The sequence below is a fragment of the Mercenaria mercenaria genome, unplaced genomic scaffold (assembly GCF_021730395.1).
Source record: "Mercenaria mercenaria strain notata unplaced genomic scaffold, MADL_Memer_1 contig_893, whole genome shotgun sequence".
Classification (NCBI taxonomy): domain Eukaryota; kingdom Metazoa; phylum Mollusca; class Bivalvia; order Venerida; family Veneridae; genus Mercenaria; species Mercenaria mercenaria.
The window spans coordinates 1-17,903 of record NW_026463805.1 but is presented as its reverse complement, the minus strand read 5'-3'; the positions used below and the strand labels follow the sequence as shown (position 1 = coordinate 17,903).

The 17,903-nt window shown below is 34.9% G+C and overlaps 2 protein-coding genes and 1 long non-coding RNA gene across 3 annotated transcripts; all 3 read right to left on the bottom strand.

Annotated features, from left to right (window-relative positions):
- Nucleotides 1-6,658: 6,658 nt before the first annotated feature.
- On the bottom strand, nucleotides 6,659-9,158 carry LOC128554951 (uncharacterized). Its single transcript, XM_053536288.1, has 4 exons — nucleotides 9,038-9,158; nucleotides 8,283-8,398; nucleotides 7,677-7,800; nucleotides 6,659-6,922 (listed from the first exon to the last, which is right to left on the bottom strand). Exons 1-4 carry the CDS (start codon nucleotides 9,057-9,059, stop codon nucleotides 6,723-6,725), a joined length of 462 nt encoding a protein of 153 aa, XP_053392263.1. The 5' UTR covers nucleotides 9,060-9,158; the 3' UTR covers nucleotides 6,659-6,722.
- Nucleotides 9,159-9,339: 181 nt separating this feature from the next.
- LOC128554950 (uncharacterized) lies at nucleotides 9,340-12,753 on the bottom strand. The gene is made up of 4 exons (XR_008369740.1): nucleotides 12,703-12,753; nucleotides 10,168-10,290; nucleotides 9,746-9,916; nucleotides 9,340-9,489 (listed from the first exon to the last, which is right to left on the bottom strand). It is a non-coding gene; the product is annotated as an uncharacterized LOC128554950 (long non-coding RNA).
- Nucleotides 12,754-16,170: 3,417 nt separating this feature from the next.
- LOC128554948 (uncharacterized) lies at nucleotides 16,171-17,511 on the bottom strand (the record flags this gene model as incomplete). The annotated part of the gene is made up of 1 exon (XM_053536284.1): nucleotides 16,171-17,511. A coding segment is annotated over one exon (1,341 nt), but the record flags the coding sequence as incomplete, so codon positions are not given.
- Nucleotides 17,512-17,903: the final 392 nt, after the last annotated feature.

The window sequence follows — 17,903 nt, the reverse complement described above, 5'->3', positions numbered from 1 at the left end:
AAGAACCATGGTCATGAACGGGAAAATATACTAACCCGTTTCAATCGTAAATTTCTCAAGTTAAACGCACAGTTCGGTGAATGGGTACCTAGTATATTGAACAAGCGATAATTTATCTTCCATCGTGCACCAGTCACATTGTCTCAATATTCCATATTGCTGAGATTATCAACATATTTTATACTTTCGTCAACGTTACAGAAAAAACTTGCTTGACCTTCCCTAATGAACATCCGGTCTAGAGATCACGGCAGTGTGCACATGTTTGGCGAAATTTAAACAAACAAAAACAGAATTTTAAAAAAATAACATTTTTACAATAAAACTCGAAATGATGAATGAAATTCATCTTGTATATGATCTTTAATTTGAACTCGTACATTGGTCTGCATCTGTTCTTTTTATTTTATTCATTTTGCACATTTATGCTGCATTTTCATATTTTAGCGAACACGTGAAGTAAAATGACGATTTACATACATTTTCACATTAGCCAATCAGAATGGTTTTGTAATCTAGAACGGAACTTCACCAGGGAAGTTCAAGCAAGTTTTTTGTGTAACATTGAAATAATTATAAACTACGCGTTGTTTTTCCAAGATAAGATGAGATGTATTGAAGAAATGTGACCGGTACACAATGGAAGATAAATTACCACTTGTTTGATATCCATAGTACACATTTACCGAACTGCGTGTTTTAGGTATGAAATGCGCGATTGAAACAGGTTAGTATATTTTTCCCTTCATGACCATGGTTCTTATAGAATACCTAATGGCAGGGTATAACATGTACAGAGGCATTTTCTTTCTGGTCTGGCGCCAGTGACCACAGTATGCCAGAAATGTGCTAATTAATTTCGTTTTCAGACTCGTGCTCGATTACAAGAAATGAACTAATTCTTAATGAAAATTACGTGTGTATAAAGAATCTTATCAGTCTGCTTGTACCGAACACACACAATCACCTTATTCAAGCAATTGAAACTCTCAGACTAACTAAATAAATATTTTGAAAATGACTGCATGAAATTCCATCAAAAATATACATATGAAAGAGAAGTAGCACTTCAAATGACTATAGCCATACCAGAAATACCTGATATTGATTCGAATATGTTAGAAGTATTATAAGGTTTGTGTTATATCTCTTTAAAAGATCGGATAATATGTGGTAAAAAAGTAGTAAAAGCCTTCCGTAGTGTATGATATTAGTTACCCTGTTGTAGTATCATCAGGTGGGCCGGTGGTCTAGTGGTAACTCGCTTGACTGTCAATCCAGAGGTCCGGAGTTCGAATCCCGGTCCAGGCACTGGAAATTTCTGAGATGCTCTTGAGTGTCTCCCACCTAACTTAGAGGCATGTACTGGTTCTTCCCAGGAAAGACGGCTTCGCGTGTATCGGTGCTATACACCGGGCACGTTAAAGAACCAGACTGTCTATTCGCAAAGAGCTAGGCTAAGTTAGCCGGACAAGTCTGTATCTAAAAAGGATTTCTCTCTATCTGTTCTGGGGGCTTTATCTCACTCTGTCCCTCTGGTCAGATCGCTCTGTGTGGCTGCGTTTGCTATATGTAAAGCGCCTTTGAACGTGTTTATCATGAAAAGGACGCTATATAAATCTGGTATAATAATAATAATAATGATCTGTATGATTAAAGTCCTCTAACTTTTAAGTATCTTATGGTACGTATACAGTATGATGTAGCTCAAAACTTTCATTAAAATATGTTCTTTCAGTGTCCTTTATACTTAATTCATTCTAAATTCAATAGCATGTTTTTCATTTCATTTATTTCAATGCAGATCATTTAGTTCTTGTATTTTCCCTTCTAGTTGTTGTTTTTGTTCTGCTAAAATTCACATTTTTTTCATTTCATTTTCATTGTTTTAATTTCATTGACAAGCTTCAGTTCATTTTTTATTCTTCTTTGTTTGTTATAGGTAGATTATCTTAATAATCTTACTGTTGGTTTTCTTATTTTCCGATTTCCGTCTTTTTTATTTCCCCCAAAAACAGTATTAGGATTGGCTGCATTGCTATACATTATTGTGTCTAAAAATATATCATTATATATAACTGTTATATAGAATGTTTTGATTATAATTCCAAATATTATATTTACTCTACCATGAAGTATCGTGTTAATATCTAAATAGATTAACGCATGGACATGGTTAAATATTCCACAGTTTTAACATGAATTTGAAAAAAAAAAATCCGATATTCGAAAGTAGTCAAGGCGACTGAATGTAGGTGGGATTTTATTGGAGTGCAATGAGCACATGTGTATCTTCTAGATTTGAATGTTTTTTTATAGACATGACTTTTAGAATGAGAATCTAGCTTACCATTCTTCTTGTCTTTTTTCTATATTCACTACTGTGTTTAAGTCGCCGGCTGTTATGAAATTCCTATCATTATTTTTGGAGTTATGTAAAAAATAATTTACATCGTCAGTATTTGGATCATATGTATTTAAAAGTGTAAACTCTCTATTATTGATATTTGTATCAACTGCTATTAATCGGCCTTTAACTATTTCAGTATAATTGTTTTATTAAAACTTTTCCTGACACTAAATTGAATAGCAACGCTCTCTCTATTTCATTAATTATCACAGAAGAAAAAGATTTTCCATTCCAATCCTTCTGTCCGTATTTTTACCGATAAGAGTATGTGTTATTTTTATTCTGACCTTTGGAAGACTTTTTTTCTTTTTGAGTGTTTTTAAAAGATCTCTAACATTTATTGAGCATAAAAGTTTCAAGGAAAAGTTTAAATGATGCAAGATGGAAGTCGTTAATACAATATTGCGATTTAAATACATTTCAATACTGGCATGGAAGTGTGTGAAGGCTATATCTATTTGTTTTGATTGCATAGTTTTCACAGGATATGATGTTCTTTTATATAGGTTATATTTATCAGTCATTGAATTTTAAAGTCTAGGTGGAAATGATTCTTAAACTATTTTATGTTAAGTAACCAATGAATATTTTAGATGATTTTCAAACATTGAAAAGAAATAATGATTAATTTCATTGTTTTTTATTTTGTTTTTTTTTATTGATTAGCATAAAACTTTCATATTGTGATTTTATTTTATTATGTATTTTATTTATTCAGTTGAATTTTTTCTGATTATGTATATATCTATAGAGAATTATATGTGCCTATATTGTTTAAAACATTTTGTTTTCAAAAACAACATTCAATGTAAGCAAAACGTTTTCAAAAATCCAGTATTGTATTGAATTATATTTATTTATTTATTTTGTTGGGTTTAACGTCGCACCGACACAATTTTAGGTCATATGGCGACTTTCCAGCTTTAATGGTGGAGGAAGACCCCAGGTGCCCCTCCGTACATAATTTCATCACGAGCGGGCACCTGGGTAGAACCACCGACCTTCCGTAAGCCAGCTGGATGGCTTCCTCACGTGAAGAATTCTACGCCTCAAATGAGGTTTCGAACCCACATCGATGAGGGGCAAATGGTTTGAAGTCAACGACTCTAACCACTCGGCCACGGAGGCCCCGTATTGAATTATATAACACTCTTGGTAAATAGTAATTTGCAGTAACTGAAATTGCCACAGTGATCTTCGCAAACGTATGTTGATAGTATTGCTGTATATACAAGAGAATTAGAAATATATAAAGGGATATTCTCCAGTATGTGTCAGTTTGTTCGTTGTTTATTTGTTTGTAATTTGTCGTGTGTTGACAATTCACCATCCGTTTTATGAAATAATACCATTTATGGCCACAGAAGATTTGTTAAGAATGTTGTTTTCCTATATATTTATCCCTTTATTTTGACTTGTCTGATTAAGTAAGGTGACTCAGTTATTATTATTAAATCCTGATCTTTTGTTCACTTATATTGCCCTATATGTCATTTCGTCAGATATTCATGCTGTCAACCGTTATGCAACATGACGAGATGGATTAATGTGCTCGCTATCGTTATAAGTACAAGTATAGACGTAAACTGATATTTACAACTAAATATATAAGTCTGATACATTGAAGCATTTTTGTCGTAGAGTCCGAAAGGTAGAATCCCTACCCATATCATACAACACATTTGTTGCAGCTCAGAGACAATTGTCGACACAAATAGCAGCATTATAGCTCGTGACAACTGAATCCTAGCTTATATCTATGCTTCACATTGACTAAAGTGTTGACAAGAAGAAATGTAAATCGTTTGCCCAATTTATAAAATTGATAATGTCCATATGGATTTGAAATTTCCATGTTTATTATTGTAGTCCTATAGCAAAGAAGACATATTAACTTCAAAATATGTAGACTTCTAACTTTATTCAAATATACTATCTTTCATTTTTCACCAAAATATTTTAATCATTAGATATAAATGTCTATTCAAGTATGAAAAATCCATGCACATTTCCGTTTAAACACGGAAGTCTGACGTCACATCGACGTATAATTTGGCGCCACACTGGTGCCGAGACAGTGTTATATCTTATTTGATCTAGTACTTTGTGTAAAGGACTTTCAGAATCAAAATTATATAACAGACCGGTGTTACACCTAATTCGCACTCACTGTATCTATTATTAGGCGCTAAGTCTATAACTCACTTGATGCTTACGCACTCGTCTGTTCTATGAAATACTGCTTCCCTATTTCATCTACATAAAAGACATATTATTAGAATCTGGCATTACATAACTTTCAGTTGAATAAAATCACTTTTCAAAACTTTTAACAAAAGGAAATACACATGTTATCAGAGTTTATGTTTATTTATATAGGGAGAGTGTAACCAGATAAACTTTTATTGTATTAATCTTTTCTCTTAGTAAGTATGATAAAAACGATTACTTAACATTTAAATATCAAACGTACAATGCAATGGATCTCTACTTGAAGGTACATGAAGACATATAAATCCTGTACAAAAAGATTAATTACAGCCTAAAACGTAACACATTGTCACATTTACTCCTTCGGGAACCTTTTACAAGTCTGCTTCAGTACTTTTTGTCTTTTACATCAGTTAAGAAAAAATTGTCATTGTTTATTATTGAAACGAAACAAGAAATCGTTACCAACGTCCCCCACCTAGGAATATATTTCACAAAACATATGGCATGGCAATACAACATCTTCTTCAAAGTAAAGAAAGCAATATATTAAAAATAATTATTGTGATTTCATATTTTAATTGGCAAAAAAGAAATAAAAATGTAATGAAATATTTTATCATATTAAAGGGAAGTAATTAATAAACAAATGAAATACATGACATTTATATGGTTCTAATGAAACTTCTTTTTAAATTACACATCAGTGAAAGTTAATTCCAGCGTTGGTAAATGTTGAGCTGCATTGTATGTCAATCTAACGTATTGCAATCATAATAATGATATATTTACCAATATGCACCATGAATATTTGGTGATCTCTAACCTAAAATTATTTTGAGAAAGAAACATTTCATGATGAAATTAATGAGTTAATGTAGTGAGTTGCTTTATATATCTCTGAACGTTGACGAATGTAAAATGTGCAAATATCTTAACAAATTTAGAGTAAAAGCCGAGAGTTTATACACAAACGGATGCTTGATTTGGCAACTAAGGGTAATTGTGAATTCTATACTCCTTCCTCCTTTATAGTTCCTCTGTTTCTTGCTAATGGTCTTTATAATACCTCCTTTTTGTAAGAAATGCTATTAACCCATAAGACACTTTATATTGCTTTGCAATTATTCCTTCTCTTTTTTGTTTATAAAGTTTCAGGTGGGGCAAACATTTTTTCATTCAGTGTTTGTGGTCGCCAGCCTTTCTGTACTTCGATACATTGATTAAATTTGTTGCAAAAGAAGTACATTGTATTGTACTTTTATCGTATAAACAGGGAACAATTGAATGTACCATAAAAAGAAAGTTTACTTGGGTGCCTGTATCCTTGACCTTTGCACATGTCACATTTTCTTGTAATGATGAATATTTATGTCAAATTTTTAAGATACATTCTTGCATTAAAAAGTTACTGACCAGACAAAAAAATAACAAAAATGTTTTTTTCTCAAGCCCGATCTTGACCTTGTTATAGAGTGTGAGAAATCAATTTGTTTCAATGACTGTTTTAAAAAGTGACCTATTAACTTTGACCTCCAAGCGTCCCCTTGACCTTTGAGACAGAGGTCTGGGTCTGGCACGTCATCGTCTTACGGGGATTATTTTTGCCAAGTAATCTTGAAATCCCTTGATAAATGTTGTTGTCCGGATCTTTCGCATGACACGTCGTCTCATTATAGGGAACATTTCTGCAAAGTAATTTCAAAATTCTTCGATGAATTGCAGAGTTATGGACCGTGCACGAAACAGAACCTGTTACCTTTTGACCACCAAATGTGACAACTTTGGAGCTAGGTTTCTGGGTCTTGTTCTTAACACGTCGTCTCATTATGGGGAACATTCATGCCAAGTTAATTCAAGATCTCTTCATTGAAGCCAGAGTTATCGACCGGACAAGAAATGTGACGTACAGACGGACAGTCGGACGGACGAACGCAGCCGATTTCTATGTTTCCCACCCCCTTTTTCGTTCGAAACAGGCGGAGGATAATAAATTAGATTTTAAAATACTGGATAACTGGATAAGAAACACAAATACAATGCTCAGCCATTCAATTGAGATATCTACAAAATATTCGTTTTCTCAGATAAAATGACAGTTTCATATTACTCTGTACACTTCAACTTCACCAATTTGTAGATACGCTGTGGCTTCTAGTTGAATTTGTACATAACGACCTCTGTATGGCTTAGGGAACTGAAGCGTACAATCAGCACCAATGGCAGCTTTGTGACGAGCAGCAATGTCCAATCTTGAAAGATCATTTCCTATCTGGACAGAGACGTCATGGAGTCTTATAGCTGAAAAATATTCAAACATTGAAAGAAGTGTGTCTAGACTTTCTGAAGGAACAACTATAAATACAAAATAAATATTTTGACGACCTGATTAAACGTTATTGTGTATGTGGTGACAGATATATATCATGTACAGGTAGAAGTTGGTATTCCATAGATAAAAAGGGAATACTAGCATTTGGCAATTTAATCAACAAGCGGTACTATAACAATATAGTAAAATTGATATAGATGTTCTGAATCAGCTGCTTTACCTTGATATTTTCCGAGACTTTTTAAATCACAACAATTATTATTGTACAGTCAGACATAAGTATCAATCAATTGATTCAACAGAGCTGCGTATTTATTGTTGTATTCTGAAAATAGTTTTTTAAGTCATCAATTGTAATTTACGCGTTTACTTCATCGCAAACGTAATATGAACAGATAGCTTAACAACGTATAGTAATGAATCGTACTTTTAAAGCAACTGATGTGATTTGGCATTTACAGTAAAAATTTAAAACTTTCCGTTCTGAAACTAATTAGAATGTTAATGCATATGGTGTACTTTTGCACTGTCTACGCACATTTATAGCTGTGGATTTCAAACTTATTTGAAATAATAGAAAGCAGGATACAATTAGCAAACAACGAAATATCAGCAGGACGTTTTGAGTGTCCTGTGTTATTACATAAACATATAACGATACATTTGTAACAAATAAATCAGCAAGAAAGAAAAAACGACTCTCTATTATTATGATATACGTACGACAACAATCTTTACGATTGACGATGTAGATGGAATATACCAGATATGTGTCTCCCAAATCAATCATTGCGTAAGGATTTGCATCAAAGTTTGTATGCATGAATGTAGTTCGGTTACCATCAACCTTAAAATATATACTAAACATTATAATTACTTACTTCGTAATATCAAGCCCTGAAAACTACAATAATATCTTAACTTGAGGTACAGAGTTAAACATAAAAGCAGGTGGGAATACGTCTGGTGGTGTTCGTCCTTCACTCAATACGGTCATCGAGATGTTAGTTACTTGTTCAGAAATAGCAGGTGCTGGTAGAGTGTCTAGGAATATAGTCAAATTCAAGTGACCTGCATCAAATAACAGCAATAGTGTTAAAATGGTGTTTAGTCAACAAGAAGCTAACAAAAAAAGAAACATAGCCTTTTGCAATTAGTATTATTTAAATATAAATTACAACCGAACAGCTATTCATCGTTTCATATCCCCTAGAGCGTACCGTTTGGGTGATGATTAGCATTAATAAAAACAGTCATTATTCATAAGTCTCTCCGACAATTTTATAGGCTTGTCCTGACAAACAGTTTGGAAAAAAATCTGTAACTTACCATCAGGTCTCCTTGAAAGTTGAGATATAAAGAGCTTAACTTAACATTCTTTCTGAGAGCAACGTTTGTGAAACTTGAATTGTAGCTTCGTTTACTGCTGCATGATGTAAGCGGCACTAAAAAAAATTATCACACAGTTCATCGCAGTTAACCATGTCTGTCCCATTTTCTTACGAATAACATTTGTTAAATAACGAAACTGTAAAATGGTGACAATACTGTTAGGTCCTGAAAGGGGTTATAGGCAAAACACCTCCGATTTCTTTGTATCAAATTGTATCATTTTTCATGTTTATATTAGTATGTACGCAACAATAACGATGATTCGATGCGCTATCATTCTTTTACACTGTTTACCGCTCCCATGATATAACCGATATCTAAACACCTCATGAAAGCGGATTCCATGCAGTCAACGTAGAATTAAGATTTCGAAACTCATTTCAAAACGCCGTTTTATGCAGCTAGGAGCGAGCAGAAACCTACAGATTACAGATATACTAATAAACTGAACTCTTAATGCTACATAATCATTTTATTTATCTTCTTCATATAACAAAGCCAAATTTATGCAGTGACAAATTAGGATGGGTTTAATTCAAGCAAAATAATTTATACCCCAGAACCATGCTTACTCAAATGGTATTGCTTGTGAAAACACATTGTGATGTTCTTAAATATTTGTACAATGTTATTCGCAGGACGGAGGATACGCATATTATCTCTCCATTATTAAATCTTGCATAGATACTTACGGCATTCTCGTCTGCTGCACATCTGAATCTGTGTCAAATCTCTTTCACATGTTTTTCCAAAAAGAGAAAATCGGTTCTTTGAACACGATCTTGACCGTTTACGTAAAGCTCCGTTATAAACACTGCATGTACCCCTGCTGTTCCATTTTGTCCATGCACCATCTGAATTTGTAAAAACATTAATCGATGTGAAGTGTATTTACTATTTCACATGCGAGTGGCTCGGCTACTTTATCATCAAATAAGCCCGAGACAGTATGAGCGTGTTCAATTTGTGGAAAATTATATTTCATATACAATACAAATTCTCATATCTACTGTGTTTCCGAAACAATGTTCCCCATACCTAAAAGGGTATGGATTAGAACAGTTTCTGAATCGTTTCTGTATTCCTATTCCACAAGTAATCGGGCACGATCCCCAGTTGGACCAATCTGACCATCCGCCATGTACTGAAATATTGTTAAATCAAATTTCAATAGATTCATAGATATCTTGCGATAAATGAAGAGTTTAGATATAAGCTACGTTCAGTTATAGTGGATTTCTACGTGAAATCTAATTTATTAATTCATTATATTTGTATACGATAGAGAGTGAATGATAGTGAAAGATATTCCTCAAGGTTATTACCTCACATGCATAAATGAAATAGCTAGTTGTAATGTGAAATCGTGTGAAAATTTCGGTCTTATTAAGTATGGTCACCTGGACAAAGTGGCTTCACACAAGGTTTTGTATCGATAGCGTTTCCTTCACAATCCAAACCTTGGTACGCTGGTGCAGGATCGGTACACGTTCTGATTCTTGTATATTTTCCTTGTCCACATGTGACGTCACAACTTGACCAGGAAGTCTATTCAGCCCAATTTCCATCAACTGGATATAGTGTATAAATATTTTGAAAATATGTGTATGAAATACATATCATTATACACTATACTTTTATTTTGTATTTATATATTAAGTTCCCTTTTACTGCATTTGGCAAATTCAAATATACAAGTACCCATTAACTAGAACACTCGATGTGTTAACGCATTGAACTATACCGCATCCAATGAAATAGTGGATGATGGCATAACATTTTAGCATTTTTTTCTAGACATATCAACTTTTATGGGACTAACCTAATGAGCATAAATTACAGAAGTTCCTGCAAACAGTTTTTGCATTATGTATGTCGTCGCATACATCGAACAGTTTGTCCAATGTTTCGCAGTCCATATTTTTGTTATCAGTGCAATTTGATGCTGAAATAAAATTATTGTACATTTTTATCAAGCAACAAGTCAGTGTTGCATTTTCCATTACTGCTCATGAACAGACTCAATCAAACCGAGTCTGCAATTTTCACTTTTTGCCTTGTTTTCGGTGCTTCCGAGGGATCTACTTTTCAGATTTTATTTACTTCACAACAGCGGGTGTTAAGTGCTGTGTGGCGGCCGTAAAAAGTCGCCCCGACTTCATCTCAGTGTTGTTATATTTTCTGGTCCTTCGGGATCATTGATTTCAACTCATTTAGATTTGAAGATTGAATACTGCTTAAGCCGGTGCTAGGGGGCGTAGGCAGTGTTGCATTTTCCATTACTGCTCATGAACAGACTCAATCAAACCGAGTCTGCAATTTTCACTGTTTGCCTTGTTTTCGGTGCTTCCGAGGGATCTACTTTTCAGATTTTATTAAGATGTAATAAAATTATAAGAAGATCCTTTGAAATCATTGACAAAGAAAATAAGTGAGTCACATATCATAGTCTGAAATCCTATTTTAAAAGTGGAGATTGTTGTTTGATGGATATATTTATTTACCTTATTCAATAAAAAAAAAATTAAATGCATTTTTAAAAATCATCTCTTGTTTTCTTGTTGTTGTTTGTTTCTTGTTTTTTTTTCTTTTTTGCCTTTGTTTTATTTTGTTTTTTATTTTTAACAGATGCTTATCTCAGTCATTCTGTTTGAAATGGTATCTGAAATGGAGAAAAGAAGACCAGATAGTACTTTTAATCAATCTTAAATGGCATAGTTTTGAGTAATCAAGAGGTGTCTCTCATTATAATAGACATATTAAACATAGCCTTGAATTAATGTGTATAAAAGCAACAATACAACAGATTGGTAATATTTTAACATGATCTTGCTATGCACTCATCTTGATTGAAAAGAAATATCTTGTAACACCATAATTTTCTCACAACAAACGTTTTATAATTTATTATTACTGTTATTGTTATTATTACCGCCACTTCTGCTCCTCTGCTACTTCTACGATTGATAGCTATATTATAGCTTTAGATATTATTGCATTCTAACAAAATTAACGAGTTTACCAAGCCGCTATTCTCAATAATGTCATGTATCTTTTTAGATTTTATTGTTTATTAAAGTCTCATCAAAGTACACAAACCAATATTAAAGACATGATAAAATTCTATATATACATGTACTTTGCCACTCTTTAGTAGAGTTATAAGAGACTACTAAAACATAATACTATCACAGTTTACAATAATTACTACACATTTAAAATAATAGTGATTCAAATTAAAATTCACTTAACATACGGTATATATGCATATATGTATACATCAATACATGCATGCATACAGATTTATGTATTTATACATTACCTCAGAATTACAATAAAAAGCGGGATTTGGTACGTAATAACTATTACACAAAATAATGCTGATGTTACTTGCTCATATTTAGGATGACTTCGTTTGCAAACAATAATTAAATGTATAACTGACAATGATAACGTAACAAAAAGTGCTTGTTGTACACATCTTGGAGCATTTACCTTGCAGTTTCCGAAAGTACTTTGCCATATTACGTGTAATACAGACAGTGCCTGTCATGAAACAAAAATCTGCAACAAACTGTAAGATGGGTTGCAAAACTGTAAGCGGGTTACCTGAAAAAGCCAGCATCAAATTAGAACTCACTTGTTGCTTCATACTTGCGATTATTATTAAGCATTATATTACGTATAGGGACCTTGTTGTTGAACTATACACAGACAAGTAACATGGATATAATCCTATGCTTTGAATGCATTTTGAGAGGAAAGAAGCTGTTATGGTTTGCTCTTGAAAACCTTCTTTCAGATAAATTGTACTATCATACTAAAGAGCACATGACTCTCTTTTATTCCGGGAGATTAAGACCCTCGGCTAGTTTAAGTAAATGGGAAGCGAAATTTCAGTATTGATACTTCGAAGTATTAAAATCATGCTTAGCTTCCACAATTTCCCTTTAATCCATTTACCTTTTTAGACTTTTAATACAGGCTAAAACCAGTGACATACCAACTTCTTTAAAGATCAGAGAAGTTGTCTTTTCAACATAGTCATTTCTAATATTTAAGTATATCTGTTTCTATAATCAAATGAATGAAATATACGCATTAGTAAGTTTTTGGTCTAACCCTTTTTTAACCAAACCAAGCTAAAAAGCCGACTTTGTTTTTCTAATTTGCTACATATTTACACCTATAAACTACTAATTATATAGGAACATTTTCTATATTTAGTGTAATACTTATCCATTTGGAGTATAACTGTTAATCGACATTTGGCTAAACCTTGAATATTAACAACACTTTTTATGCATTATATCTAATCGGTTGAATTGCACAGTGGATTTCAATCTTTTGTTCTTACCTGCACCCAGAACAGTAGAGGACCAAAACAGTAGTAAATCTGAAATTATTCGGGGAAATATGATTTGAAATAGTTGGTATTCTTATTTTAAACTAAGTACATACAAGGGGAAAAGAAAGACATTTCCATTAATAATTAAATGACGGGTAACTACATTTCTCATTATTAGGTACAGTTATCTTATTATTTTTATTTCAAAGTAATGTGTAAGTGTTGTCGGATACGATTACAACACTTAGCGAAATATAAGGTGAAATATTAGTACCCAAGACAGACTGAAGACCTTATTCATTCTTTATTCGGTTGTCTACGTCAAACTGAAATTCAAAACATACAAGAATTCAGTTTCTCATCAGTACAATTGGTATGCAAAACTTACATCACAAAATACTATTTGAATTACGCAATAATAGTCAGAATTATACTTGGATGTATTTTGTAAGTGATGCCTATTAAGGAGTGATTTCCTTTAATTCTTTTCAAAAATATCTATCCGAAATTTAGAAAACCGCGAAAACAGAGTATGACATTCTATATGTAAATTCAACGAAAAAACTATTTAATAACTATGATTCTACAAAAACAACGTGATATTTTATTAAGGACTACTAAAATATACCTCTTTAGGCCTATACATATTTAAGCACCTTATATTTAAGAAAAACTGAGTATTCTATCTATTTGCGCCTAAAATTCTGCAAATGGCGGAGCAACGTAAAAAGGGAGGTAATCTATTTGACCTAAATATTCAATGAATAACGGATATTATCGTTGTCATCTTATGACAGTCAGTTACATGGCTCCCCAAAATTAGGTTTCCTAATTTTCCAAGGCAATAAAAAAAAATATATATATATATATATATATATAGGGATATAAATTACATAACCTAGAGTTAAAGTAGAAACCCTTAAAGTGATAACATCATTGCAGCAATTATTGCTTATTAAATCTTAAAAGTTTCGAAGCATTCACATAAGGCATCACATCTGAACCATACATCAACTGATTACAGACAAATTAATTTTAAGTATACAGAATTACAATATGAGCAAAAAACCCCCAAATGAATCTGGAGAGGGACTTATTACATAAACATAAACCTAAAACTTGAATTTAAAAGAAAGGCAATATTTCTCAATTGCGACATAGCACTGTTTCTCAAAACTTGAAAAACCGATTCATTTATTGCGCACAACAATTAAAAAAGGCTTCCCGATGGGGAATTATCCCGGTTCACAATAACACCAATTTATGGATTGGTCGTTCCAACAAGGTCAGCGGGTGTTAAGTGCTGTGTGGCGGCCGTAAAAAGTCGCCCCGACTTCATCTCAGTGTTGTTATATTTTCTGGTCCTTCGGGATCATTGATTTCAACTCATTTAGATTTGAAGATTGAATACTGCTTAAGCCGGTGCTAGGGGGCGTGGGCAGTTTTGCATTTTCCATTACTGCCCATGAACAGACTCAATCAAACCGAGTCTGCAATTTTCACTGTTTGCATTGCTTTCGGTGCTTCCGAGGGATCTACTTTCCAGATTTTATTTACTTCACAACAGCGGGTGTTAAGTGCTGTGTGGCGGCCGTAAAAAGTCGCCCCGACTTCATCTCAGTGTTGTTATATTTTCTGGTCCTTCGGGATCATTGATTTCAACTCATTTAGATTTGAAGATTGAATACTGCTTAAGCCGGTGCTAGGGGTCGTGGGCAGTGTTGCATTTTCCATTACTGCCCATGAACAGACTCAATCAAACCGAGTCTGCAATTTTCACTGTTTGCATTGCTTTCGGTGCTTCCGAGGGATCTACTTTCCAGATTTTATTTACTTCACAACAGCGGGTGTTAAGTGCTGTGTGGCGGCCGTTAAAAGTCGCCCCGACTTCATCTCAGTGTTGTTATATTTTCTGGTCCTTCGGGATCATTGATTTCAACTCATTTAGATTTGAAGATTGAATACTGCTTAAGCCGGTGCTAGGGGGCGTGGGCAGTGTTGCATTTTCCATTACTGCCCATGAACAGACTCAATCAAACCGAGTCTGCAATTTTCACTGTTTGCATTGCTTTCGGTGCTTCCGAGGGATCTACTTTCCAGATTTTTTTTTGTTACGCCTTCCATCTTTACCAAGAGAGGAATCACCAACAGCAACTGTTCCCTTTCTGACAAGGCCATCTTGATCTGGTTCCGCCTGACTTACACGACCAAGCGACCACTGACATCTTGGGACATTGTCATCCTTGACTAGAACTACATCTCCCACAGAAAGATTCTGTTCTGGTTTAACCCATTTGCTTCTGGCTTGCAAGTTTTGTAACTATGATTCTAAAATTCATCAGCTAAATACTGAACACGCCTCCAACGTTTCCGAGAGTAAAGATCAGACTTTTCGAACTGACCAGGAGGTGATAAGACAACACTAGATTTCATGGTTAACAAGTGATTTGGCGTTAAGGGGTCCAGTGACAATGGGTCATTGAGGTTTTCTACAGTTAAGGGTCTGCTGTTAACCACTGCCGCAGCTTCACACATGAAGGTTCTGAGACCTTCATCATCCAGTTGAGACCCATTCTGATACATCAGGGAACTAAGGACATTTCGAATTGATCTTAGCTGACGTTCCAATACTCAGCCCATATGGCTGGCAGACGGAACGTTTGTTTTAAAAACAACATAGTCACAATTTGATTCAAGTAAATACTGACTTACACGGTCATCGTCCATTTCTGAAACAGCCTCTCTTAATTCACGAGCTGCACCAATAAAATTGGTGCCCCTATCCGACCTAAGTACTCGAATTGGACCACGTATTGACAAGAACCTGCGCAAGGCATTAATGAATGAGTCCGTATCAAGAGAAGACGCTACCTCAATGTGAACTGCTCTACATAATAAGCATGTAAATATGGCCCCGTATCTTTTAAGTTGTTTGCGGCCTTCCCTGACATACCAGGGCCCAAAGTAGTCAACTCCGCTGTATGTAAAAGGAGGAGCAGGTTGGAGCCTGTCTATTGGCAAGTCAGCCATTTTTTGAACTTGTGTAGTTCCACGCAACCTCTTACATACTACGCAACCAGAAATGTAGCTCGAAACTCTCGAATTGAGATTAACAATCCAAAAACCACTGGAACGGATCTCGTTGATAGTTATTCCTCTTCCCTGGTGATGGACATGTTCGTGAAAGTGACGAATAATGAGTTCGGTAACGTGTCCTCTTTTGGGAAGAATAACAGGGTGCTTAAAAACCAAATGTCAGCTCAGCCCGTTTTATACGACCACCAACACGCAAAAGTCCAAACTGATCAAGGAAAGGATCTAAGCGAAATATGGGAGAATTTCCCTTCAAAGCAAATTTTCCTAACTTTAATATCTCGTGATCAGACAACTTGTCCGACACATTTAGGTTACGGAGAGTTTTAATTACTTCATAAAATGCATCCGCTTGCACAGCCTTGACAACGATTTGTTCTGCTACTAACAAATCGTCCACTGATACGGCAGACTGACAACTCGCCTCTCCCTCAGTCTGAGCAATCGGCTGTTCAGCTTTGGACGACCTAACACGTTTGTTAAGACAGACAATGTGCTTAAGACATAGAGCAACTGAAGTTTCAATCGTCTCCAGCTAGAGAAATACTCGAAACGCGAACAGATTTCCCCTAGATTGGTAGAAGCACCGAAGGTTCTGAATGTATGAGCCTTTTTTAGCTCCTTATCATCATCTGACAAAGGCGGGATTACATTTTCGATAGGTGGAAGTTGAATATTCCACAAGAAATCTGGGCCTTTAAACCAATTGGACTTGTGTACAAGGGCATAAGCCGATGAACCCCTTGATGCAATATCCGCAGGACTGAGTTCTGACTCAACATACCTCCACTGGGATGGATCACTGTGACTTCTAATCTGTTGGACACGATTAGCTACATACACATGAAATCTCCGTGAATCGTTCCCAACATAACCAATAACTACCTTACTATCAGTCCAAAAATACTCAAGTGCATCTGGAAATTGTAACTCTTGTCGTAATAAGACGCTAATTTTTACTGAGACAACAGCTGCAGCCAGCTCAAGACGAGGAATAGTGATAGGCTTGAGTGGTGCAACTCTAGCCTTACTCATAAGAAGAGAACAATTGACCTGGCCCTTGTTATCAATTAATCTGAGGTATGAACACTGACCATAGCCGTCCATGCTTGCATCTGAAAAGTGATGTATTTCAGCAGATATGACTTCACCAAACTCCTTAGGCTTAAAACATCTGCTTATTCTAAGTGACCCAAGAATGTTAAGCTCATTTCTCCACTGCTCCCATTTTGATTTTAAGTTGTCAGGAACTGGATCATCCCAGTCTGCATTCTGTGCACATAGCTGCTGCAGTATCTGCTTGCCTACAAGGATAACTGGTGAAATAAATCCCAAAGGGTCATATACGGAGCTAACCGTGGACAGAACTCCTCTTCTGGTTAAAGGTTTGTCACTCAAGACTATTCTGAACTGAAAGCAATCAGACTCGATACACCATTGAACGCCCAATGTTCTTTCAACATGAAAACTATCAGTAAGAATATCAAAATCTGCAAGTCCACTAGCCCTGTCTTCTGGTGACACGTGACTTATAACTTCCTTAGAATTGCTTAAGAATTTGTGCAATCTAACACCGCCCCTTTTGCACATTGCCTGACTAGAATCTATCATGCGAATAGCTTCTTCGACAGAAGGAACAGACTTGAGTCCATCATCCACATAAAAATTGTGTCGCAAGAAGTTAGCTACTTCTTCTCCAAACTCAAGTTCATTGTCCTTGGCAATCTGTTTTAAACCCAAAATTTGCGCAACCGGGGGAAGAACTGGCGCCGAATAGGTGAACACACATACGATACACTACAGGTTGTTTCATACTACTATCTGACCACCAAAAGAACCTCAAGTAGTTTCGATCTTTCTCGGCGACTCTAAATTGATGAAACATTTGTTCAATGTCGCACGCAAATGCAACCTTTTCCATGCGAAAGCGACAGAGGACTCCAATAAGGGTGTTTGTTAAGTCAGGACCTTGTAGAAGGTGATTGTTTAAACTTTGTCCATTAAACACAGCACTACAATCAAAAAAACTACTCGAAGCTTGCCTGGCTTCTTTGGGTGAAAAACACCATGATGGGGTATGTACCACTCATGGCCATTGACAACTTGTAGGTCAGAGT

What these genes read in the sequence shown, in the direction of transcription:
- LOC128554951 (XM_053536288.1), bottom strand. Translation starts at nt 9,059, where the DNA reads ATGTGCAGCAGACGAGAATGCC. An exon ending in GTGCAGCAGACGAGAATGCC is followed by an intron (nt 8,399 to 9,037) that starts GTAAGTATCTAT and finishes AATTTTTTTTAG; the next exon opens with TGCCGCTTACATCATGCAGC. An exon ending in CAATCGTAAAGATTGTTGTC is followed by an intron (nt 6,923 to 7,676) that starts GTACGTATATCA and finishes AATATTTTTCAG; the next exon opens with CTATAAGACTCCATGACGTC.